Source organism: Vanacampus margaritifer, chromosome 15 (assembly GCF_051991255.1).
Source record: "Vanacampus margaritifer isolate UIUO_Vmar chromosome 15, RoL_Vmar_1.0, whole genome shotgun sequence".
Lineage (NCBI taxonomy): Eukaryota > Metazoa > Chordata > Actinopteri > Syngnathiformes > Syngnathidae > Vanacampus > Vanacampus margaritifer.
In genome coordinates, this window is record NC_135446.1 from 19,091,426 (window position 1) to 19,117,221 (window position 25,796).

Sequence of the window (25,796 nt, forward strand, 5' to 3'; positions counted from 1 at the left end):
CGCGAGCTTCAGATTTGAGGAGAGCCACAATCACCGATGCACTTCCAATTGTTTCTTGAATGAATTAAACAGTGAAATGCAACTGGTATACTCAAGATCTCCAACAGATTTAATTTTTTAATTTTTTTAATTTATATATATATATATTAGTGTCTTAACGCTGACAACAAAAACATATTGTTAACCTGTACAACGGTGAAAAATCGGTAAAAATCGGGCCATTCACTTTATAAAATCAGTTTATTTCTTTGCGTTTTTATATTATGTTACAATACATTCATGTTTATTTAAAGAAGGTAGCAGTAGAAAACGGTAGAAATGTCAGCGCCATCAAGTCTGTGAAGTATTTCATCAAAGCACGTTGAACCCGCCAGCGTGCTGGTGGTCCTGCGCCAGGAACTGTCCGTACCAGCTCTGCCAGTCGGGCGCCGCCGGGCTACAGTAGCTTTGCGCGGCGGCGGCGGCCGGGCTAGGCGGAGTCCCTCTTGGCGCCCGCCCCGAGCCCAACCTGTGCAAGACGTCAGGGTTGAACTGGTAGGTGAGCTTCCGCCGCACCTTGACGATCTCGCCCGTGCGGCTGTAGTTGCGCAGCGCCCGCGCCATCTTCTGGTAGGTCATGGTTTTGCGGTTGCCCTTGCGCTGGCCCCAGCACTCGGCCAGGCGCTCCTTGTTCTTGGACACGAAGTGGAAGGTGCCGCTTTCGCTGTCGCTCCACTGGATGGAGTCGCCCATGTCGGGATCGTAGAGGGCCTCGTGGAGGTACTCGTACAGGCGCAGCTTCTTGCGACCTGCACGCCGAGAGACGGTTACAAAAATTATGCAAAATAATACTAACTGCTAAACAGTTTAAATGGCACTTTTCTTCAACGTGATAGTTTACACTGATTTTTTTCTTTTACTGAGCTCCTCACCGCTTGCCTGCCTTGTACGCACCCACTTGCGCTACTCGCATAAAAACTACTTGAAAAATGTATGTTGAGTGTCAAGCAGGAAGGCAATTGGTTCCATTTTTATAGTCTTTGGTATAAGGCTTGAAAGCAAAAACAGCTGTGTTTAAAATTTAAATTTGCATGTTAGTCCTTAAATTCTCAACTGAGAAGTTGTGTAATTGGTTTTCTTCTTAACTCATTCACTGCCGTTGACGGGTATAGACGTCAAAAATTCATTTTAATTATTTCTGTTAGTTTCATATTTTTTCCCACTTTTGATAACAAGAATATAAAAAACTAGAATTTTTTTTATTGTACATTTAGAACAGATATAAAATTTGTGATTAATCGTGAGTTAACTATTGAAGTCATGCGATTAATTACAATTAAAAAAAATTATCGTCTGACGCCCCTAATTTTTTATAATTTTTTCTTTTCTTTTTTATTTGGGGCATCAGGCGATTAATTTTTTTAATTGTAATTAATCTTAACTCATTCACTGCCGTTGACGGGTATAGACGTCAAAAAATAATTTTAATTATTTCTATTAGTTTCATATTTTTTCCCACTTTTGATAACAAGAGTATAAAAACCTAGAATTTTTTTATTGTACATTTATAACAGATATAAAATTTGTGATTAATCGTGAGTTAACTATTGAAGTCATGCGATTAATTACAATTAAAAAAAATAATCGTCTGACGCCCCTAATTTTTTTATAATTTTTTATTTTCTTTTTTATTGGGGGCATCAGGCGATTAAAATTTTTAATTGTAATTAATCACATGACTTTACTAGTTAACTCATGATTAATCACAAATCCGTTCTAAATGTACAATAAAAAAAATTCTAGGTTTTCATAATGTGAAATTAATAGAATTAGTTCAAATGAATTTTTTAACGTCTATAGCCGTCAATGGCAGTTAAAATGCGAAAAACAAAAAAAACATTGCTCTTCTGCTGGTCATTTCATGGAAACCATTATTTGAGCTTGTTATGAGTATTTTTTTCTTGATATTAGCTGTAATGCCTTATTAAGAAAAAGTTACATATTTTTATTTAATTTGAGGTCAAGGTTCTAATCTTGTTAGGCAAAAAAAATGAGAAGGGGGGGGGGGGAAATACCCAGAAACAAGTGGTTGTTTTTTTTGTTTTTTATTTCTTAAAAATCCTTTTTTGCAGTTCAGGATTTTCTGGCTGGCATATTTTAACCTTGACAAATAGCATTATTTATTTTACCTCTCCTGTCCTTGTTATTCAGAATTGAAAATCTGTCTAAGCCTACCTGATGCCAGAGCGGAGTTTTTTTCTGTGTAACGAAAGTTGAATATTTTGGTGGCTATTTATTGGAAAAGGCAGTCAGCAAGTTTTTTTTTTGTTGTTGTTGTTCTCAAAAAAGTACATTCAGCCATTCAATATAACGAATGTGAAACAGGATGATGATTTAAAAAAAAAAAAAAAAACTATTTTGAAAAAAGTAATTTAACATATTTAGTATGTAGTGAATACATTTTAGGTCGTATGCAGTATTATATTTGAAAAAAAGGTACACATAATAACACATTTTTACAGCGTATAGATATATTTTAAAAAAAAAGTGTTACATGTATTATATAACACAAATACATAATGTCTTTTAAAGAAAAGATCATTAAAAAATATATGCAGTATAATTGAAAAACAGGTGGATGAAAAATGGATCCGATGGGTAAAAATGTTGACACTTTCTGATCCAAATTTCCAAAAGAGGCCTTTTAGTGGTGGTGTTTTTTTTTGTTTGTTTTTTAATGCGAGGATCACAACGGTACCACGACACCAATGCGCGTTACCTCTGCTGTTCCTCTGTGACGGCGCGAGGCGTTGGGATGGGTAAAAGTGAGCGGCTTCATTTTGAATCGGGGAGACTTCGGGCAGTACTTGGGACCACGTCTGCTGCTGAAACAAATCATTCTAGTCATTTAACTCTTTGACTGCCAGACGTTTTCAGAAAAGGGATGCCGTGGGTGCCAGCCGATTTTAAGCATTTTGACTGATCTTTCAAGGTCCATAGAAAATTATGTGTTTGGACTATGGAAACACACATACTGCCAAAACAAGATTGGACTCTCATCTTCCATCAGAAAAAAAAAGTTTGTTTCTACCTTATTCCGTTTTTGAGTAATCAACAATAGAAAATGGTTAGTTTCACCTGTTTTGAAAAAAAACGTCTTTTAACGTCTTTGGCACTCCTCCATAGGATTTTACGAAACGTTATTTAACGTTTTTGGCAGTCAAAGAGATATATATCTATATATAGAGATAGATTTGTGAAGGTACAACGACTTACAACACTAGGGTCATGCCAGTCGTATCCGGGGGCCGGCTCGTCGGGGTGGGGTCCGACCAAGCGGTAAGAGATCTGACACTGCTGAGTGCCCAGAGTGTCGTAGTACGCGTACTCTGAGAGCGCATAAATCAGTCAAAAGCGCCCTCAAAATATAAATCAATCAAATGTGAAATGCGCACGTCCTTTTTGACGCGATACCTGAGTCGTAGTAGGGATGAGCGGAATGCTGCTGGATGACGTCGATGGCGTCCTGGAAATGTTGGTTGATGTCGTCCAAGCAGTGCTGCAAAGTAATAGTTGGATGCGTGAAATGTCTTCTATTCAGGATTGTAAAGTTGCCTTGTTTACTAACCCAACGCGTCCGTCCACTCACCATCTTGTAGGAGTGAGCGTGGCCTTTGGGGCGAGGAGGTTTCTGCCCTTATTGGTGGACGCCAGCTTTTGGACAGGTACGAAACATTTTACACTACCTGTCCGTGGGCATAAATAGTCAGAGGGCGCTTAATTTAAATGTGTTAACGTCACAATGTAACACAGCCATCATACACTTCTCTTTTTTTTGTGTGTGTGTGTGTGTGTGTGTGTGTGTGTGCCCGCGTGTGTGTGCTGTTTTGGGGAGGCACAGATACAGGTGATATGCCAATGTCAAAGTTAAAAGGAAACAAAACAATGATTCTTTGCTTGGAATCTGAGCCTACAGATTGATTGGAAGTATTTTGCTCACAACTGCTGCACACATCATTTGCATGTCATGCGTTTGCAACCTCAACCACTGCCGCTTGCCTTTGAGCAAAAACCACAACGTGATAGGTGGGCGGTTCCTCTTTGTTATAGGTAATATAGCAATGAAATTAAAAATATATGTAAAATAATTATATATATATATATATATATTTTTTAATTAATTAATTTATTTATTTTTTATTTTTATTTTTTTTTTAATTTTAAAAAATCAAACCTTTAAAGTGCATTAAAAATAACTCTTTACTTGAAATTGTGTAATTTAATGTATTGTATTTAAGATAGGATGGGCTTGTTGGCCATTCCTCTTTGCCCAATCTCTCTAAAGCAGTAGTTCTTAACCTGGGTTCGAGTGAGTCAGTCTCAGGGGTTCAGCCGAGTTAAGACACCCACCCGACTCAAATGATCTGTGCTGGCAATTTGGTGCGCTCAGTAGTCGACTTGTGGCTGTTGTGATGATATGTCATGAGATTTCTTTATTATTGTAATCCCTCCATACTAGCTATGTTGAGCACACAAAAAAAAAAAAAAGAAATCGGTTGTGCAGTATGAATTCACATGAATAACAGAACGTATGGTGTTCCACAGGGTTCAATTCTGGGGCCGCTGCTGTTTTTATTGTTTCTGCAATTCTACTCCGGCACGACAAGCTATCTAGCAAAACTAAGGGAACACAAGAAAACGATTTTTGAATTCTAGTTAAAGAGAGGCAGGTTTGATGAAAAAGGCTCCCTGTTCATTTTGTTCAGCAGTATGTCTTGAATTTGAAAAAAATAAAATCAATTTTTATTTTTTAACAAATAAGGGCTTGGTGATTGCGCATAGGAAAATGATGGGGTTCATCAAGGTTAAGGTTAAGCGACCTCTTCTCTTTCGCTCACTGGGGTTCAATGGGGTTGAGGTCTGGGGACTGAGCTGGCCATGGGAGGAGCTTGATTATATGTCTGGTGAACTATTTCTACCATTTTCAGTATGCTCTGTAATAAAAATATGTTTAATTTAAAGCTTTTAGCACATCTTAACCTTTGGGTTCCAGTAATTATGGAGGGAATGAGTGTAAAATATTTGTACAAATTTAGTTTCATTAAAAATTCAGGTTTGCATTATTATTTAGTTAGTCTCATTTAAAATCACTTAAGAGTCCAACTGTTTTAACTTCAATTAATTTGTGAGTTCAAAAAAATAATCTGAATTTGTCACCTTTTCAATTCGTTGTTCATTCTTTTTGTCCCGCATTGCGTCGTCCCCTTCATGCCGCTGAGACTCGGCCGTGATACGCGTGCTGCTCATTGAGGTTAATGGTTGACACAATTCAATGCGTCAAACACACAAACGATGTTTGCGCGTCCTTCAAATAAACACCTTTTTTTTTTTCTTTTTTGAGAAGTTCATTTATCTCCGGCGTCGCCACCGCGTTTTAAATACCAACCGACTTAGTGCTCAAGTTCCCCTTTCGAGCCCGTTAAGTGTGCGCCCGGGCCTCAACCGTGAATAGCATTTTTTTTTTTTTAAAGCCAATTATGGGAAAGGGGAAAGGCTGCAGGTCAGTTGCCACGTGATACGTCCTTATTGTGTTTACTCATATGTCGTCTTATTGTGCTCCCACTCTTGCGCGTGTGCGTGTTTGTGCAGGCATGCAAATGTGTGTGTGTGTTTCCTGCCACGGCTGATAACACGAAGAACCACAAAGCTTTGCTCCAAATACATATTTCCCACTTTGAGGGAGTGTGCGTGCGTGCGTGTGCGTGTGTGTGTGTGTGTGCGTGTGGTTATAGGAGGGGTTACGCCCCCATAAATAAGCGACCGCAACGTGTCAGGCGGCGGCTGGAGCGTGACGGCTGCGTGCAGGTGTTACGGCGTCGCGTTGTTATCTTTCTGGGAAAGTTGTCGGACACACAGTAGCGAATTTACAGAGTACGTTGACTCAATATAGTCAAACCGGAGTCGTGTGACCTTACATGATTGACGCCTTTGTTTTCATTTTTAGCGTGGAGGGGGTGTGGAGAAGCTTAGTCTGTGAAATGCTGATTTATTAGGTTATCTATCAGCTCATCTTTATGGAGAATAGAAGGATGGAAAGTTTTTCTTTGTGTGTGCTGCGGTCTGTTTTCTGTTGTGTTTTTTTGTCCCCCGCTATCAGTCTGGACAAAGAAGCGAGCGCGGTCGTTCCTCTTCTTCATTCAATAGCGGCCCGCATGACCGCACAGTCCACACCATTGTTCTTTAATATTTTCACTTAGTGTGAAAATGAAGAAGTGTCACTGAGTCAATCTCAGAAAGTCACACTAACGCACGTGGGGGGAAAAAAAGTGCCAGTGTATTTTCTTTCCGATGGGAAAGTTGAAGAGCAGGTAACTGGGGCGGATGTTTAAAGTCTGTAATGTGTCAGAGTGACCAGCAGGTGGCAGCAAAGAGCCGCGCGTGTCACATTTACTACTGTTTACAAACTATGAAGGAGAGAATAGAATGGCGATTTAAGATTAGAGCTGTCAAACGATTATCATTATTTTTTACCAGATTAATCACATCTTAGATTTTTTATTTATCATGATACCCTAACTCAGCATAAAGAGCTGCATGTGCCACATTTACTACTGTTCCACATTGAAATGAATGGAAACTTGCGACTTGCAAGTCGAGGTGTCAGTGGACAAGATAGTCGTCCATTGCGGGAGCTCGCCAATGCAAGCCGGCGAGACTTCCTTGTTCGTCGAGCCGCTCAGTCGACCAATGACAGGCAATTTGCAATGGCGGAGTCCAACCCAAGACACGCTTAGGACCGCCCCCTCATTTAAATAACATTTCGATCTGGCAGAGCGTCTGCAGCACGAAATAAATAAATGTGAGAGCAGAGTGTTTTTATTTATTGATTTATATTTATTTTTGTATTTATTTCGACATTTATTTTTGTATTTATTTCGACATTTATTTTTTACATTTATTTAAATTTTTTGAGTCTCGTTTTTTATTTTTACTTTTGTTTATTTATTTAGGGATATATTTATATTTTGTTTTTTTCATTTATATTAATTTTTGTACAAAAAAAATATTTTATATTTTATATCCAATTTTACTTTTATTTTGTCATTTATTTTTATTTTTGGCAGTTTTGGCCCTCCATAATATATATCATGAATTTCAAATACAAGAGCCTTTGAATGACTCATCATTGTATGTAGATGTTTACATATTTTGGAGTAAAAGGACAGACACAAAGTCACACAAACATTAAAAATCATTTATACTCTTGAGGTGCACAACATGGTTTGGTACTGTCAAGGCCATGAGCTCTGCTGTGAGCTGAGGTAGCACAAACACAACCATCGAACCACAGTAAATGGCCACGTGTGTCATGTTGCTGAATTGTGAGGACAAAGTGGAATTGTGAAGACGAAAGAAAAGAGGCTGTGCTCGGAATCACTCCCGATCCACTATGTAGTTCGCTATTGTGTAGTAGTGTTTAAAGGTTATCAATCCCCTTTATTGTGCCCTTTCTATCTGTCATTTTGAGTGTATGTAAATGTGTGGCTTTGCCTGGTGAGTGATGTGGGTGTCAGGGCCACTGTATAAATCTCCCTGTATATTGAGTAGGGACTGAGTGAATGATTCCAAACACAGCCAGAGTCTTTTTTAAATTTTCTTCTACTTCCTGCAGTAGGCCACGGCGCCGTACGCCATCACGCCCACCACGGCTACCAAAGCGGCGCCCCCACACAGCATCACGGGCAGACCGGCGGGACCCCCCGCTTTGGACTCCTCCTCCGAGGGGACATCCTGGGCGACCACCGGAGGTAAGATGGACGAGGGCGGGAGGAGGCCCGGCGGGGCATACTGGGTCTCCTCGGTGGCTGTGGCGGAGGGCGTCGGCGTGGAGGTGGCGGAGGGAGGCTCTAGCCGGAAGACGGGCAGCGGGGGCGACGCCATGGTGGGCAGCGTTTGCATGAACTCCGTCTGATGCTGCTCCGACGAAAACAGGAGCTCCTCAGTCTCTGGAGCTTGGAGGTCCAACACGCTGGTCTGAAGCTCCTCGTCTTCGTCTTCCTCCTCCTCCTCCAGGTGCACCATGTCGGAGTTGGACGAGTGGTTCTCCACTGCCGCTCCACCGTCGCTGCTGTCCAGGCTCTTGGCGTCCTCGGCGTCCACGTCGCCCATGGTGGACCAGGACTCCGCCAGCAGGCTCTCGCTCTGCCAGGGTCCGGGGCTCAGGGGTGGCGTGGCGGAGGTGGCGCCCACGGACCCCCCGCCAGACTCGACTGGGGCGCTCCCCTCCAGAATGGCGACTGCAGAGACATAACAGATTGAAGTCAGTCAGGAAAGCTAAGATGGAAACTATGGTCATGAGTGACATAGTGTAGTAGTTGATGTGCTTTTCTCCAAGTGAGGCGAGTTGGTTGATTCCAGTTCATTTAACTCCTTGACAAAATAATAAATGAATAAAAGAAACAATTAATATGGGGGGGGGGGGCGTATCATCCAATATGAAACCAATTCATGAAGGAAAATAGCAAAATTAAGTTTTTTGTTGTTGTTGATTTTAAAATTAATTATAAGATAAAACATTTTTACAAATAATTAATTTAATTCATGGGGAAATTGAAAATTTGGCGAAAAAAATCAGATGAAGAACAAAATAAAACAGAAATAACCATGAAATAAATGTAAGCTAAAATAAAACAATTTCATTATTTTTTTCTACATTTTTTTTTTAAATAAAACGATGAGAAAAGTGAATAAAACAATTGATGAAATAAAGCAATTCATGATTTTTATTTTATTTTCAATATGAACAAAATACTTTTTTTTTTTTTAAATAGAATGTTCATGTAATAGTTAGAAAATGCAAAAATAAACAAATAAAACCATTCACAAAAGTAAATAAAACAATACATCAGGAATATTAAAAAAAAAAGCTTTTTTCCCCCAATAATATCAATAGTACTTTTTCAAGAAAACAATTAAATTACAGAGGACATAAGTTTAGGATTAGAATAATAAATATTTTTAAAAATTGTATTTTTTTTTTCAAGTCTAATAATTCCATACACAAAATGTGAATTATTTGCGACATCTTAGTGGACCAAAAAAAAAAAAAACTAATAGCACAACACAACAGCTGTGCGGAATGGGAACGCTTTAACTTTTTTATGTTAATTTTTTTTTTTTTTTTTTTTTTTTTTAGCTGTAATCCAAAATACTGATTCAAAAATTATTTCTCTCACAATTTTCGCCAGAATGTTCCAAAAATAACTTGCAGCTAAAATAATGTCATGCACCATCTATAAGAGTATCTGTGTTTAGGGCCCTTATAAATCAATTTGTCACTAAAGCTGTTCCACGTGTCGTCATGGAGCAACACACGCACGTGTATTTTTAATCCGGGGGAAACGTGTGCTTGTCACAGGTCTTATTTTAAGACATTCCTCCATTTTGAAAGTTTCCAGCGTGTGCGTGCCTCACAACATATCACACGAAGGTGACCCCTTTAACCCCGCGTGTCGCGACTCCGTTGCCGACTGTGGAAAGTATTCACCGGACTCAAGCCCAGAATAGACACGGCGCTCCACGCTCGCTGTCTGTTCACCACGCAATTGCCTTGTGTTTGTTTAGCATCTGAGCAAAATAAACATCGCTTGTAACGGGAATTACTATCACTTAGCTTAGCTCATTAGCTATCAAATCAATTAAAAAAAAATCACTTTATTTACTCAAGTGCAGATTGGGTTAAGCGTCCAGCAGTGGGGACACCTTTATTGGTACAGCTGTTTGTATCTGAATAAGAAAAATAGCACTTTATAATATTTTATTTCATGAAAACATACACACATTTCAGTACGATATAAAAAATAATAGTGTTTGCCACATTTTTTTGCTTCTGGTGTACACACATTGGCCACCAGGGGGCAGTAAAATACATGCAGACACACTCAAAGAAGAGTTTCACAACTGACTCAATAAGCTTTAGTGGTACTTATTTGCAAAGGATAAAGAATAGATTCATGTGAGGAAAGATTATTATTTTTGCAGTTTGTTAGCATTAAGCTAAAGCTATGTACATAATACTAAACAAATATTCAGTCGTGTCAATGGTTGTCCCCACGTAACGCAAGATGGTCACTCACAATTATGCTTTAAAACGTCACACAGTCGTTGTCGGCGGTTTTGTTTTTTGCACGAGAACCCAATCTCATCCATCCCCAACTTTACCTGTTGTTGTACTTCTACTAATAACACAGGGTTTATCGACCCCACATCAATCTCGCCCCAATTTAATCATTGAAGTTAGCCACACACACACACACTAATCCCCACACACGCACATTATGTGATCCTCCTTTACTTTAATTGGATTCCCCTTGGTCCCATCCTGGCCATAAAGAAACATGACTCAAATGTACATACCCAGTTCATATTACATTGACAAAGAGGTTGTCACGCTCGTTCAAGTTCAAGGTTACCGTCTGCCCTTCCCTGCGCTGTATTGACCCATAGTGACCTCTCTCTTACCACTTGCATGTACACACAAACTCACCACACATTTTAAAAGGAAAGCCAACAATATTCTAGGCGCAGACATTCACATAATTGAGATGACTTGCTGAAACTTTTCTATACATACACACACACACACACACACACACACACACACACACACACACACACAAAAAAACATTGAGCATACCTGGTTGTCGTTGGTGAGCTGTTCGACAACAAGTGCGTTCCAAAAGCAGAGTGCAATGTGAATTAAGACACAAAGTCGTCACTCAAGGCAAGCGACGGGCAGGCAGACATGCACGCTAGGTATCTGTTGCACAAATAACACAATGTCCAAGCTCTCTTTCCCTCTCACCCTCCCCTCCTTTCAAATGACATAACACTCGGCCGTGGATCCGCCATGGCATGGGTGACTCTGCAGGTAGAAATTTTTTTTTTGGAGTCCATTAATCAGACTTTAACCTGAGTGTAAACAGTAACAATTGTGAGTTAATACATCACTGATATGATAGAGATATGCAGTTTTTATGTACTAATCCACAAAAGCTCTTGGGAAGTGTTGATAAAAAATAAAAAAAACGCTATGGTGTATATTTTAACTTTAAAATGTGTAATTAGTAGTTTAGGTATTTGAGTTGCGCATTGATAACATCCTAATATAGTATACGGATGTTTATATTTATAGTTTATAGTATACTTTTAATTTATGTATATTATTTAATTATATTTATTATTATTATATTTAAACACATATATACAACGTATATTTTTTTTATTCATTTTTTAAAATGATTTTAGTATTAATTTCATTCATGAACGTCACTCTCCAATTTCCGCATCACGCTCGCGCCTGATTGGCCACAAAGTAGGAAGTAAACATCACGTGACATTGCCAGTCGGCTCAGCTGACCCTCTATCTGTATTGAAGACGTCTCTTCCCAAGTCACGACCGCCGGGATTAGCTCATTCGTCGTCCTCTGCACATTTTTCGGGTGAATTAAAATGTTGTTCTTGATTTAGCTTGAATATAACGCGAGAATTGTGTTGCAATACTGCATTGTAATCAGGCTTTATTGAAATTTGTGTGTTCGTTGAATGTCAGGCCCGAGCTAGCAAGCAGCATCAGCAGCATTAGCGACCATGGCGCTCAGCGATGCCGACGTTCAGAAGCAGGTAAGTAAGAATTTAGATTTTTAAATATAATGGGCGGGGGGGACAATTTTTGTCGTAGCGACGATCACTGCTTTTGCACGTTTTGTTTGGTTTACGCTGCCGTTTTGTTTGCCAGAAACCGCTAGCATCCTGCTCAATGACATTGAGCTAGCTCCAGGAGGTAAATGCTAAAATAAATAAGAACATGACAAGGGATTTAATATTTATGTTGTTGTTTTTTTTAATTGGGCGTTTGTGTTGCGACTAAACGTGGAGTATTGGAGTCATCCTGGCCAGTGATCACCTGACAATCACATGACGCAGGCCAGATGAGGAACTGCAATGCATAAATAGCAAAAGAGGAAATGTTGAATTTTAAATCTCCTCACACTCCGACGACTCCTTTTTGAAGGTGCCATTTATAATCAGTGACTGAAGTAGCTGCATACATTCCTCACGGTTGTGAGAAAAGCAGCCGCTTCACAGCACCATGTCACAAAACATCTTTGACATTAGTGCAAACACTTCATATTTCAAAATTTAAAAGGTTTTCCTCTTGCATGTCCACAGATCAAGCACATGATGGCCTTCATCGAGCAGGAGGCCAATGAGAAGGCGGAGGAGATTGACGCTAAGGTACAATCACGATGGATCAATAACTTTTTGTATGATTGAGTGTGTTTATTAGATATTTTAGGTAGGGAAGAGTAGATGTAGCCAATAAAGTGTCAGTGTTATAAAGATGTTGAAAAAAAGTATTTACTAACAATCAACTGCAATGTCAGTATCAATGCTGACATCATGTAATGGTAATCAATACATCCACCGCAAAAATAAACATTGCTAAATGAATACCTGTTGTTATTCATTCTCATTCGTTCTCATATCTTCTGAACCAAATAGAAATGAATATATCTAAACATAATGTACAAACCTACATATTTACATATACACTTACTGGTATATATTCACATAAGCATAACCCAATTTAAGTGTTTGTTTTTTTTTAATAGCCATTATATTCAGTATGTTCACAAATGTGGAGTTGTTTTCATTGAAATGTCTATTTTCTGTTTCTTCCACTTGCGTCGCCCCCTACAGGCCGAGGAGGAGTTCAACATCGAGAAGGGCCGCCTGGTGCAAACGCAGCGTCTGAAGATCATGGAGTACTACGAGAAGAAGGAGAAACAGATCGAGCAGCAGAAGAAAATGTGAGCGCCGCTCGCACTAGGCGCGTTCCACTTTTCCCGTGATTGCGCTTAGTTGTTGCGTGCGGCACAATGGCCTCCCGTGTGACCTGTAGGCTCCGTCCGCACGCACAACAACAACGGCCACTTACGGCGTTAAAGCGAGCCAACGTGTGTGTCATTTGTCTACTTAACAGCCAAATGTCCAACCTGATGAACCAGGCCCGCCTAAAGGTCCTCAAGGCCCGCGACGACATGATCTCGGTAAGTCATGTGCTCGTCAATGACGCAGATTTTTTTTTTTAATTGGATGTGGGCGGGTCTTATTTTTCAGGACATGCTCAACGAGGCTCGTCAGCGGCTCGCCAACGTGGCGCGAGACCCGGCCCGGTACGCCGCGCTGATTGACGGCTTGATCCTGCAGGTCAGCGAACCCTCATAAAAGCCCTCAACTAACACGATTATCTTGCGCAATGATGTCTTAATTTCATTTCAGAACATCAGCTCTTCAGCGTGCAGCAAAATCATGCACACGCAATTATTCTAATTTTATTATCTCCATTAATTGGATCAAAACAAATTTGGGAGTAATGTGCAAGTGTGTGTGGGGGGGGGGTCAGGTATTATTTTGTCCACTTGGGGTCTCCACTCTGTTTGACTGTGACGTCGGCCCTAAAAGTAGAGGCCTTGCCTGGTGAGTGACGTGGGTGTCGACGAATGAGTGCGTAAAATTGGCTCGCTTTCTGACGGACAAAACGATCAATTTTGTGTAATCAAATTATTTGTTATTTGATTAATTGTTGTAAGCCTGTGTATCTTATCTTCGACATTAACTCAGGGTATAAAATTGGGTTGGAAGGTTAAAATAGTGCGATCTTAATTAACTCATTCACTCCCAGCCATTTTCATTGAAGCAACCCCGTTTGCTCCGATTTTGCAAGGCCCACAGAATATTGTGTTCTATTGCTATAAAATCATGGAACCTACCAAAAGAAAGATCTGTTTCCGTTTTTCAGCAATTAGCATTCAAATATCGCTAAGTTTCATCATTATTCACAAACATGTTGACAACACTGACAAAAAAAGAGCTTGTTTCAACATGGCCCTGGTTGATCTCTTATACTCTGCTGCCACCTACTGGCCGTTTTTGTAATAACTACCATTGTGTCTACCATTCTTTTCAGTTCTGAGGCTCCACCAAAGCCTTCTGTATGCTCGAGCATATAAAAAAACATATAAATACGTTTTTGGGAGCATGGTAATATTTAATGTGATATGTAATGTTTATTTTCTCAGCACTTTCGCTTACAATAAAAGTTTACTATTGATCACATTTGTTTACCTTAATTTAAAATGGGAACAGGACTCCATAGAGTGGTACAGTGACATCACTTGCTCAATTATTGATGTTTGTGGGCAAGGAGAGCCACAGTCGCTGATGCACTCGTAAGGCGCTACTCTAACCCCAGCTCCTGATGTCACTCACTAGGCCACGCCCCTCAAAGGCAAACATCCAACATATGAAAGATGTGTACACAAATTGCACTTCTTTAAAGTCGTTTCTTCTTCTTTAGGGTTTGTATCAGCTGCTGGAGCCCAAAGTCACCATTCGATGTCGTAAGCAAGACGTCCAGTTGGTGCAGGTGAGTCGTCATTCCCGCCAGAAATCCGTTCGGCACCTTCACGTCACCTCTCTGGTCGACTCGCAGGCTTCCATCCAGAGGAACCTTCCTGTTTACAAGGCGTCCGTGAAGAACAACCTGGAGGTGCGCATCGACCAGGACAACTTCCTGTCTCCCGACATGTGAGTGCCGCCGGGCCTCTTTTTTTAAATTTTTTTTTAGGGCTTTCCTCTCCCACACAAATGCAAAATAACAAACCGAGCTCTTTGGCAGCTCCGGAGGCATCGAACTCTACAACGGAAACGGCAAGATCAAAGTGGCCAACACCCTGGAGAGCCGACTGGACCTCTTGGGTCAGCAGGTAACAAACCGTGGCCTCATGCTAACAATCGATGCACACGACAACAATGCATTGTAGCTTCTGCACTTCAATTGAAGCCGTCCTGCTTCCTGTTCTTGTTTTGGCAAAGTTGCTGGTTCAATTGAGGTTCGAGAATTAATCAATCAAATGTGCCTTGATCCGATTACAAAAAGTGCGTAGTTCCTTTCGCCAAACAAGGATACCACTGACAAGAAAAGCAAAAGAGAATAATAGCATGCTGCCCTCCTGACGGCACCCACAGATGCTTAACAGGCTCCGTAAGCTTCTAATAAAAATAATCAGCTATCCAATTTAATTGAACAATTAGCTTTTCACATGAACTCAAGCTTGATGAAAATAATAGATAATACACAACATGTCATGGGTTTAACTTGCTGTCCAGTAAAGGACATCAACCTCCAAATATATTCAAAGATGTATACATGTTAATCTTTTGGATAAAATTTAAAAAATGCTTTGTTAAAAAAAAAAACTTATGTATAATATGTATATATACATAAACACAGTATATATGGATTTATATATAAACGACAAACATATTTAAAAATAAATACACCAAACTAAAATATTTGTGCTTTGCATAAACAATATTTTTTTATGTAACTCAATGTCTTCAGCATATTTATATCTTTTTGGATAGAAATAAATATGCAAAAAAATATTTTGTTATTTTCTAAAACATTTTCAAGCCATTCCCTGGGTGGGTGTTAAAAAAATGCAGTAGAGAAAAAATATTTATTTATTTTTTAGATAAAACATTTTCAAACCGTTTTTAGCATAGAAAAAAAATACTAATCAAAAATAGGTTTTTGTGCATTTTGTTAATCCATTATATCCCCAAAAGGTTGTTTTGCATTGAAAAAATAACGTCCTGTGTTCATTTTTTTTAAACGAAAAAAATATATATTTTGTTGGACTGTTCTTCTCGACCACCCCCAATATTTTTTTTCCAGTTTCATCTCAAGATCAAGTGATATTGATCATTTTCCCAAACAATCTGTCTTTTGTCCAATTGACGTCGCGTACTTGCCTTGCGTGTCCGCAGATGATGCCCGACATCCGAGTGGCCCTTTTCGGCGCCAACCCCAACCGCAAATTCATGGACTGAGAAGCCCCGCCTCCTTGTCTCTGTATTGTTTTCATTTTCTATTGTTTTGTGTTACATTTCTGCGAAAAGGGGCTGCTTTGTCGCCATGACTCCTATTATTATTATTATTATTATTGTGTGTGTGGGTGTGTTGTTGATGTATTCCTCTGTGCATGAAGGACCAACACGGCTATTACACATCAGGTGTAAACGAGACGCGGTTACTTGCTGGATTGTGATCGCCATGAAGTAAGTTCGAATGTTTAAAAGAGTTAATTTATTATTCCACCGGAGAGGATAAACTGTCTGAATATGAACATTCCTGTCTAAATTATGTGTTTGAACATGTCATGTGCTGTAAATGTACAATATGATAATAAAAATTTATGAATGGTGATCGGGACACATCATGTGTGTCCTCGCAACACACACACATTCACTCTGCTGCACTGTCCATTCATGCTGGGCTCGTTAACTCATCACATGCTATTTGTCAGACAAAAATGCCTCAATTATCCCGTTGTGCCAGTGTTTTGCTGACTTGTTCGGCAGGGTCAGCACAAGGCGCAGTCTTTGGGGAAGACGGCAGAGTGGACACGTCGCTTCTTGTAAGTACTTCGACTTTTTAAAAGTTGCATTTTAGCCACGCTTGACTTGGTGGGTTTCCATCCACCTATGTTTATTCGAATTTTCAAGGATTGCGAAAAAGAAACTGAATGGAAACGCCAGAAATTCGAAAGAGTTTTTTTTACGCTTGGAGGGGGTGTTTTTTGAAGAGTCTCCAAAAAAGGAAAATGCGCATTTTGGCGATGGAAACAGGTTTTGCGAATAAGCGACTACGAGACCGGACATACGTCGTACGTTTTGACCGATTTACGTCACACGCACATTTGTAGTCACAATAAATGCCGGTTTGGGGAGACTAATAAACACAATTATTTTTATAATTATTAAAGAAAAAAAACATCAATGTAATTATAGATGACTTTATTAACATCAGCTCTCAATGTAACGACACACTTCACTTACATGCGGGAGGGAAGCCAACAAGACAAACTACTTCCGTTCGGTCCGTCAAAAGCAACATTCCCACCCGGAACTCCCCGTTGTCCCAAAGTTCCGTCACTACAACGTCATCTCGCGACGCATATTCGCAAAAGAAGAGCGTGTGGAAACGGGCATAAATCGCATGTGCGTTTTGCGTATTTTCACAAAGTTCGCATAAAAATTTTGAAACATTTGGATGGAAACCTGACTAATGAAACAGCAGAACTTACTGTATGCGGTAAAACAGAGGTTGTAAGTAATGTGGTTGTGCTCGGAAGGAGGCTCTGGCTTTCTTCACCTTGAATTCAGAAAGTGTGGTGTTGTATTCCCGTTTCTTTAGTTTTGCTAGAATTGCAAATCTCAACACTTTTAAAACAACCACCGCTGTTTTCTTCAGATGGAAGCAGTAGATACAATGAAAAACGCAAGAGGCCACAGAAGTGAACCCTGTGGAACACCATCCTTTTTGTTAATATATACATGAACTACTAAAATAGAAAATCTGATTTGGATAAGGCAATGTCTAATGTGTAAACTTATTATTCTAACGTAACAATGTGGTTGCCACGGTAACTAATAAACTAGCTCACTGCAAATTACAATTTATATTGCCTTCTGACTCTTCTGTCTAGTTGTGACCAGTGCCCCCCAGTGGCACCTAAAGGGCATGACAGCCTCCCCCCACCGGGCATTGTTGACCCTCCTGTGGTTGTCAGCGGCGGCAGGGATGCCTGACCCGAGCCAGCGGGACCTGCTGATACGCCAGGAGGCATCCAGGCAGACAGGTGGCGGTGTGGCGCTCACGCCAGCCGAACGGCGATTAGATGCCGAGCTGCGGCGATTGAAGGAGCGCGAGATGGCGGCAGATCCCTTCCCACCTGCCGTCCACTTCTTCAAGGCCAGGAGCCTCATACGTGACAGTCCCATCTTCAAGCTGCTGCAGGACATGCCCAAAGGTGACCTCGCAATGCTGAGAGATGAGCATTCGCAGTGATGCTTGTGGGTCTCAGAGTTAGCGTGTAAAATAATGCTTTTTTTTTTGCATTCATAATATTGAGTGGGTTAATGCTGAGGGATGAGCATTCTTGATTGGGTTAATGCTGAGAGATGAGCATTCACATATGAGGCGGGGGTGTGTGTGAATGCTGAGACAGGAGCATTCACACCAACGCTAATGTGCATAAAATTTTGTATTTGCCTGAAAATATTTTAATTATGCCGACAAGCATTGTGCCATGTTTTGAAACGCATGTGCGGATATATCTTGTGAGTGCTGTGAGATGAGCATTCATGTCAGTGGTGATTTGCGTCAGAAGTTGGATCAAAGGCTTTTGTAGACCTGAAACATTTTTGTCAGTGCTGAGTTAAAAGCAGTCACGCAGTGTATGCAATTTGTCAAAATGTATTTAGTTCAGTGCTGAGAGATGCTCATTAATACCTCAAAGATTTTGCTCTAGTCTGTGTTGTCACAGCCCCAAAAAATATAATGTGAATGCTGAGATACAATGTTGTGATGTGACAAAATAATCTTGAATGCTGAGGGAGCAACATTTAAACCAGTTTTACTCTGGTGTGTAGGTTTCACACCTGAATTAGGTAAATGCTGAGAGACAAGCATTCTACACTATGAATTGATGTGCAAAAATATTGTGAATGCTGAGACAAGAAGTTTCAAAAAGTTGCTGCAAATCCTGACTGATAAGTATAAAAATAAGTGAATGCTGAGAGTCAAGCATTCACACTGTTCTGTTTCTGTAATGCTAAATATTTACTGTGTGGATGCTGGCAGATGAGCATTCACAATTGTACTCAACATATTGTTTTGATGCTGAGACAAGTGCCATTGTTGATATTGAAGGACAGAAAAAATTGTGGATGCTGAGAGACGATCATTGACTTAGATGTTGGTAAAAATGTATTGCCAGAATGCTGAGATAAACGCTTAACTCTTTGCTAAATGATGTTGTACGCGGTAATAGGATCGGTGTTGAGGGAGAATTACTTGAGTGTGTGTGTGTGTGCTGAGAGTCGAGCATTGTCACCCGCAGGCGGGGCCCTGCACATCCACAGCTCGTCCCTTGTGAGCGCCGAGTGGCTGGTGAAGAACGTGACGTACCGGCCGCACTGCTACATCTGCTTCACGTGGGACAACTCTGTGCGTTTCGTCTTCTCTCAGCAGTCGCCGTACCCGCGCTGGGACTGCTTCTACTGGCAACTTCTCAGCACGCTCAGAGCCAAGGTGGGCGACGCGGACGCCTTCGACGCCAGGTACCGCCACCGCCGACCCGCTCACATACGTAAATAACAGTTCACTGATCTTCCATCGTTTTCAAGCTTGATGCAGCATCTCACGCTGGTCACCGACGACCCGGACGGCGATTACCCGGACCAGGACGCCGTGTGGGACAAGTTCGAGAGAGCCTTCATTTCCAGTGCCGGGCTTGTTAGCCACGCCCCCGTACTGAGGGATTACCTCCTGCAGGGCCTGCACGAGCTGCACCGAGACAACGTCATGTATCTGGAGCTGCGCAGCGGCCTGTCCAGGGTTTGTCTTTGCTCTTGTTTCAGCATTGGTCGTTAATTTTGTTTGGAGGTGCCCTGCTGTGTCGATGCTGCAAGATGAGCATTCACTTCATTCTGTCTTCGTCAAAGCATTTCTTTTGTTGAATTCCGAGAGACATTTGCACAAATCTACGCCATGCCTTGTGCTGAGAGATTGTTGTGTAATGCTACAGTGCAGCAAAATTATTTGTGAATGCTGAGAGATAAGCATTCACACAATTCTTTGTCAAAATCTTTATTTTTGTTAAATGCTAAGACATTCATACTAACGTGTGGCCTGCCATTGGTCACCATAAATATTCAGAGTGCTGAGAGACAAGCATCCCGATTTTGCACTGTCAAAAATGTATTTTTTCCAATGCCAATTTGTGTAATGCAAAATACGCCCACAATTACTCTTGCTGTGGATGCTGAGAGACGAGCATTAACGCAATACAAAACATTTGCTTTGTTGAATGCTGAGAGACGAGCACTAATTTGTTTCGTGCCTTGTCTAATATCCTTTTGCACGCAACATTTTCTCGCAATGAGACAAGCACACAGAGTGGTATTGTATAGTGCTACAAAATGACATTTCTGTAAATGCTGAGAGATGAGCATTCACACAAATTTGTATGTCAAAAATGTATTCTGTTCAATGCTGAGAGATAAGTGTTCTCAATATACACATGATGCCAGATTGTGTAATGCAAAATGCGCCCAAAATTACCCTTGCTGTGGATGCTGAGAGATGAGCATTAACGCAATTCAAAACATTTGTTTTGTTAAATGCTGAGAGAGAGGAGCGCTAATTTGTTTCGTGCCTTCTTTTATATTGTATTGTATTGTATAATGCCATAGTGCTACAAAAATGACATTTACTTAAATGCTGAGAGATGAGCATTTACACATCTGTAATCATGCTGTAAAGCAACCAAAATTATAGGGTGTGAGAAGAGCATTCACACTAAAGCTATGGTGTGTTGTACGATGCGCTGCAATTCTTAAGTCATGTGCCGGAAATATTTACTGTGTAAATGCTGAGAGACGAGTGTCATTTTTCATTGCTTTGCCAAAAATATGAAAGTATGCATTGTGTAAATGCTGAGAGTCGAGTCTTATGATGCTTTGTCGCGTCTCGTTCCAGACGTACGAGCTGGACGGGACCATCCACGACAAAATATGGACGCTGAGGACTTTTCAAGACGTCACCAGGAAGTTTGTGGCCGAGCATCCGGACTTCCTGGGCGCTCGTCTAATCGTAGCCGTGCACAGGTGCGCGCCTGCTTGAACGACTTCTCATATTTGTCGCCACTCAAACCGTCAACCACTTGCAGGGCTTGGAGCACATCCGAGGTGAAGGCGGCCGTCGAGGAGGCCGCGGCGCTGCGGCGGGACTTCCCCGATGTGGTGGCGGGATTTGACCTGGTAGCAGTTGAGGTTTTACAACGTAGCGACGCGACACAGTGGCTAGCTCTGGTCTCGTTTGGCAGGTGGGCAGGGAGGACAGCGGCAGGCCGCTTTGGTACTTCCGGGACGCTCTCGCTCTGCCGGCCAAGCTGGGCCTCGACCTGCCTTACTTCTTCCACGCGGGAGAGACCGGTAGGCTGCTTGAGAAAAGGAACACGGAACAAAACGCTGCTAATACACGTGACACTCCACAGACAAGGAGGGCACGGAGGCGGATCAGAACATTCTGGACGCGCTGCTGTTCAACACCAGCCGCATCGGGCACGGCTACGCACTGGCGCACCACCCGCTCGCCAGGGAAATATCCAGGCGGGGGGAGGTGGCGGTGGAGGTGTGCCCCATTTCAAACCAGGTCCAGTGCACCAGATTTGCTTTTTCTACTCGTTCAACTGCAGGAAATGATTTGATTTCACTTGATCTCGTCCTAATGAGAAACATATTTCACTATTTATATATTTCATATTTCATATTTCATTTTTGCTCCCTATGTTTGAGATTTGATGATTTAGTGTTTTGCCACCAAAAGGTTGTTTTTGAAGGTGACATTTAAAATGAGATTCGGTGACATCAGGCCAGGTTTTTGGGGATTTTTCATTTTTAGGTCAATTTTAAATTAAAATTTGTCACCAAATATGTTTCAAAATGTATCTTACGCTATCGTAAATTAAAAAAAAAAATTTTTTTAAAGGAAAATTTTAAAATAAGTTAATTTTTTTCTATAATTTTTAGCGGGATATTCAAAACCGCTTTATTTTTTGTGCACCAATTTTTTTAACCTCAAATTCAGACCCGCATTTTTTCAGCAAAATGTATTTATTTTTGCTGATTTTGACTCTTATCTCACATTTAAAAATGAAGAAAAAAATGTTGGGTCACAGTATCTCATGTTTTTATTTGTTATAGTGTACGCCAGGATAATATGGTTGTAATGTGTTGTAAACTTATATGTAACATTTTTAATGCAACTCAACTTGCGATTGTGATTAGTTAGCTAGAATCCAACCATGAACTACAAGTGTTGACGTCATCCAAATTATGCGTTTTATTGGTTTAGAATCGCAAATATTTCGTGTCCACTGCAATCATCTATAGATACAAAGGAGTTAAATGTAACGAAATTTAGTGGCAAAAAAAAACAACCCTTTGCATCCACATCAGGTCCTGAAGCTGGTCTCGGACCTGCGCAACCATCCGGCGGCAGTGCTGATGTCAGAGGGCCACCCGATGGTGATCAGCTCGGACGACCCGTCCATGTTCGGCACGTCGGGCTTGTCCTACGACTTCTACCAGGCCTTCGTGGGTATCGGCGGCCTGAACGCCAACGTGGGCACGCTGAAGGAACTGGCGCTCAACTCCCTCAGGTGACGCATGCGCGATCGCGGGAGCGGTCGGATGGCCGCGCCGTCGGCTAACGTCGGCTAACGTCGGCTTCCTTGTTGGCCCCGCAGGTACAGCTCGCTGCCGGAGACGCTCAAGGACACGGGACGGGCAATGTGGCAGAGGAAATGGGACGCTTTTATTTCGGCTCACTCATGAGAGCCCAGCGGAACCTTTTTTGAACACCTGATTGACCTTATTGTCGACACCGCGCTTTGCGCCTGGACAATTAACCGTTTTATCGCAAGGTATTGAATTGATCATATCAGTGACCACCAGAGGGCGCCATCAATCCAGACCAGCTGTTTTGCTTTTTGGATTTCTTACATCCTTCTCATGTCGTGTTTGGCAGTAATCGAGTAAAGGTTCAGAAACTTGCCTTATACCTTTGAGTTTTATTTTGACCTAATTTACACATACAACAAAAGCGGAAAACAATATTAAAGATTTCAAAAGAATATTTACATGTTTTAAAAAAATAAAATAAAACTTGTCATTCCTCCTGTGGTCAGTTGGTGGTGCTGCTGGGGTGCAGCGGCTTGACTCGGACGCGTCGGGACAGTCCCAGACGAAGGCCTTGACCTGGAGACCTGGCGGTGGGAATCTGGGATGAAGGTGGACTTTTTCCAATTTGACCTAAGGGGTCAAGTAGAAAATTCTCAACACATTTTTTTCCCCCCCCCTTAGATGTAATTTATGCTTGGAGTAATTATAATAACCTGGTGGGTTCCATTTGGGAATCCTGCCTTCTTTCGGACTGACTGAGACTGGCGGTTTGGACACGGCAGGTTTAAGCGTCGGGGGGCTTTTCGGAGTGGGCGTAGGGGGCGCTGCACATGCTTAAATGACAAGTTTACAAGTTGTTTTTTTTAACAAAACAATTACCAAAAACATTACAAAAAAAATGAGACACCAAACGTGCTGTTGAATTTCTATTACCACATACTTGCAGTTTGGCATTTTCGGATTATTTATTTATTTTTTTTAGAACCCTATGCTCTCCTCTTATCTTCTGTTTATTTTTTTGCGCTCAATCAAATGTTGCCATTGTGTGAGTTGAGCCAAAAATAGTATTTGTCAAGGAATATGTTGAAGTGAGTTGAGGATTTCAAATTTAGACAAAAATCGTGCTTGAAGTTGGCCGCCATTATAAACCTTGTGCTAGATTTTTTGCAGCAATCCTGTAAAACAAACTGAAATCAAATTGAACCTGTGCTGGGCTGCGCTTTCAACTTGGGCGGCTGTCTTTCTTTTCTGCAGCCGGGACGCTTGCGAGGCTTGCTCTGGTCGCTTTCCTTCTTTTTCTGGCTCTTCTTGTCCACCGTGAACTCCTCGTCCTCACTGAAGGCCTCCTCGCTCTCCGAATCTGAAACGATGGCCGTATTAAGATGCATGGATCCCTCCGAAAAGGATGCTCGGAGGGGCTACCTGGCGTCAGTTTGGGCTCGTAGTTGTCATCGTCGTCATCCTCCTCGTCGTGAGGAAGTCTCTTTTGCTTCTCTTTGGTGATCTCATCCAAGCCTAAAAAAAGAATAGAATTGAGTGACTTTGTTGCTTTTATATATATACACTCTACAGATTTAAAAAATAAATCAATCAAATTCACCCAAAAGTGACAAGTCCACACTGCAATTGGAGCGAGGCCTGGAAGCGGGGTCTGTGTTCTCATCAGCTAGAATTCGTAACATGTTTAAAACATTTTTTTTTTTTAAAGCTTTTTCATAGTCAAACAACACTTGAACCTACCTTGACCAGCAGGGGGCGCTTCTTTCGTCCGGTCTGTGTTACTGTTATTGAGCAAGGAGAGCGTAATTGCCGCCTCCAGATCCCGAGTTCGCAGTTTGTCATCGAGAGCTTTTCTGGAAGACATTTTTAGAGTAATAAAACTAGAACTGTTGCACTTGGCATCCATTTTGTTCCTACTTTACCTGCTTTTGTGGCTCTCTTGGCTTGATGTGTTGCGATGCTCCTGTTGTTTGAGCTTCTTGCCGGGTGGGGGCTTCATGCAGGCAAAGTCTTCATCTGTCATCAAGAAGAGAGTTTATTTGCACTACTGAAAAAAAAAGTATGGCGTATTTCAGATGAATTTTCTGAATGAACCTAACAATGCATTCACAGCATAAATGTGACCTTAGTTGGTGCCAAGTTCAGAAATGTGCCGCAAGTTCAACAATCATGACTATCAACTTTTTTTAAACTTATTTATGGTGTGAAATGTATGCCTTGGCTCAATAAAGATTGAGAAACACTGACTTGATCGAGTGACTCCACAACACTATTTAACCGCATTACACATTTTGTCCACAAGGAGACAAAATCCCGACTGCACAAACAGTAACCAATTATTGCACTGTACAAAAGAATCCCTGCCAGATTTAACACTGATCTTTACAGTCTTTTTAAAGGTTATTTTTTTAGCTCTTGATCGTACCAGCATGTGAGCAGAATACAGATGACAGAGATAGAGCGTCCAGCTAGCTGGTTAGCATGTGTGGTGGCTCGGGACTGACACACATTACGCGTCTACGCTACGCTCCTTGAACAAGAAGACATTTTCGCTATTTCACCCACCGTCGTCGTCGTCGTCCATATCCTTGTACTCGTCGTAATTGACGCTCTTGGTCTTCCTATAAGTAAGACAACGTCAAACACGGTGAGTGGTTAAGACAAGTTAGCACAATAAGTGGCTCGCTTTTAAGCGTTGACAAACCTCGCAGGTCGATCCATTCGACGCAAGATAATCGAAAAGCGAGCTCTATTACGTCAAAAATGTTGTAATTAGATGAGTCAACGCAAGTAAAAAAAAAAAAGTTTTGAACGATGATCCTTGTGTTTTGTTGTCAAATTGATTTTGAAGCTTCAAGCCAGCCCGCCACAGAATGGACGAGAAGTGACGAAACGCCATATCCGATCAGTTGGCCACCCCAAAAAAAAGGATACATGTTTCCTCAGGCCATGCTAGTGAGAATAGTTTCAATTTGATCTCATTTTGGAGAGTATCTGTAGAAATATGTCTACATGAACTGTGTATGGAAATATGTCGAATCTGCTGAGGAGAAATAGCTCACATGGTGGATCAAACTATGGTTCAAACTGCTAAAATAACATTTGTGCTTTTTAAAATTGTGTGTAGAGAATGAGTACAACTGCGATGTCGACTTACAATTGGTTAAATTTCATAAACATTGTTTACTGTTTTATGACTTTAATATGAACTCTTATTTGCTCAGGGTACCCGGAAATGAGAGCCCGGAAATGGTACTCCAGTTGAGTAATGTATCGGAACGAATTAAAAATTGAGTTATATAGTTATTATAATAAATGTGTATCTTGTACTTTCAAAAATACATTAAATTAGCAACTATTTATACTGGTTAAAATATATATTATATCATTATCTATGTCTGATTTGTATCTATATTTAGCTATTTATATTATATCTT

At 41.0% G+C, this 25,796-nt stretch overlaps 5 protein-coding genes across 10 annotated transcripts; 2 read left to right on the forward strand and 3 right to left on the reverse strand.

The window, feature by feature from the left end:
* Positions 1-248: 248 nt before the first annotated feature.
* On the reverse strand, positions 249-3,825 carry LOC144035651 (transcription factor Spi-C-like). Its single transcript, XM_077545529.1, has 5 exons — positions 3,629-3,825; positions 3,454-3,538; positions 3,256-3,368; positions 2,759-2,864; positions 249-788 (listed from the first exon to the last, which is right to left on the reverse strand). The coding sequence occupies exons 1-5, from the start codon at positions 3,629-3,631 to the stop codon at positions 352-354; spliced, it is 744 nt and encodes a 247-aa protein (XP_077401655.1). The 5' UTR covers positions 3,632-3,825; the 3' UTR covers positions 249-351.
* A 3,395-nt stretch (positions 3,826-7,220) lies between these two features.
* Positions 7,221-8,148, reverse strand: LOC144035655 (uncharacterized). The gene has a single exon (XM_077545533.1). The coding sequence runs from the start codon at positions 8,146-8,148 to the stop codon at positions 7,639-7,641; it is 510 nt and encodes a 169-aa protein (XP_077401659.1). The 3' UTR covers positions 7,221-7,638.
* A 3,164-nt stretch (positions 8,149-11,312) lies between these two features.
* atp6v1e1b (ATPase H+ transporting V1 subunit E1b) lies at positions 11,313-16,315 on the forward strand. The gene is made up of 10 exons (XM_077545530.1): positions 11,313-11,480; positions 11,591-11,661; positions 12,211-12,276; positions 12,742-12,851; positions 13,025-13,091; positions 13,162-13,251; positions 14,402-14,470; positions 14,537-14,631; positions 14,723-14,810; positions 15,877-16,315. The coding sequence occupies exons 2-10, from the start codon at positions 11,629-11,631 to the stop codon at positions 15,937-15,939; spliced, it is 681 nt and encodes a 226-aa protein (XP_077401656.1). The 5' UTR covers positions 11,313-11,480; positions 11,591-11,628; the 3' UTR covers positions 15,940-16,315.
* Positions 16,316-16,383: 68 nt separating this feature from the next.
* ada2b (adenosine deaminase 2b) lies at positions 16,384-24,512 on the forward strand. Of its 5 annotated transcripts, none has more exons than XM_077545516.1 (10): positions 16,384-16,526; positions 17,598-17,921; positions 19,014-19,233; positions 19,300-19,510; positions 20,654-20,781; positions 20,844-20,934; positions 21,000-21,108; positions 21,171-21,328; positions 22,135-22,337; positions 22,425-24,512. In XM_077545516.1, the coding sequence occupies exons 2-10, from the start codon at positions 17,633-17,635 to the stop codon at positions 22,510-22,512; spliced, it is 1,497 nt and encodes a 498-aa protein (XP_077401642.1). In that variant the 5' UTR covers positions 16,384-16,526; positions 17,598-17,632; the 3' UTR covers positions 22,513-24,512. The 5 variants fall into 5 exon arrangements, with proteins under 5 accessions (XP_077401642.1, XP_077401643.1, XP_077401639.1 ...); XM_077545517.1 differs by having other exon boundaries at positions 21,171-21,307; XM_077545513.1 differs by having other exon boundaries at positions 20,844-21,328.
* rad51ap1 (RAD51 associated protein 1) lies at positions 22,740-25,309 on the reverse strand. Of its 2 annotated transcripts, none has more exons than XM_077545524.1 (9): positions 25,064-25,309; positions 24,925-24,980; positions 24,282-24,375; positions 24,100-24,212; positions 23,960-24,025; positions 23,782-23,874; positions 23,564-23,719; positions 23,073-23,192; positions 22,740-22,943 (listed from the first exon to the last, which is right to left on the reverse strand). In XM_077545524.1, the coding sequence occupies exons 1-9, from the start codon at positions 25,078-25,080 to the stop codon at positions 22,759-22,761; spliced, it is 900 nt and encodes a 299-aa protein (XP_077401650.1). In that variant the 5' UTR covers positions 25,081-25,309; the 3' UTR covers positions 22,740-22,758. The 2 variants fall into 2 exon arrangements, with proteins under 2 accessions (XP_077401650.1, XP_077401651.1); XM_077545525.1 differs by having other exon boundaries at positions 22,740-22,989; positions 25,064-25,299.
* Positions 25,310-25,796: the final 487 nt, after the last annotated feature.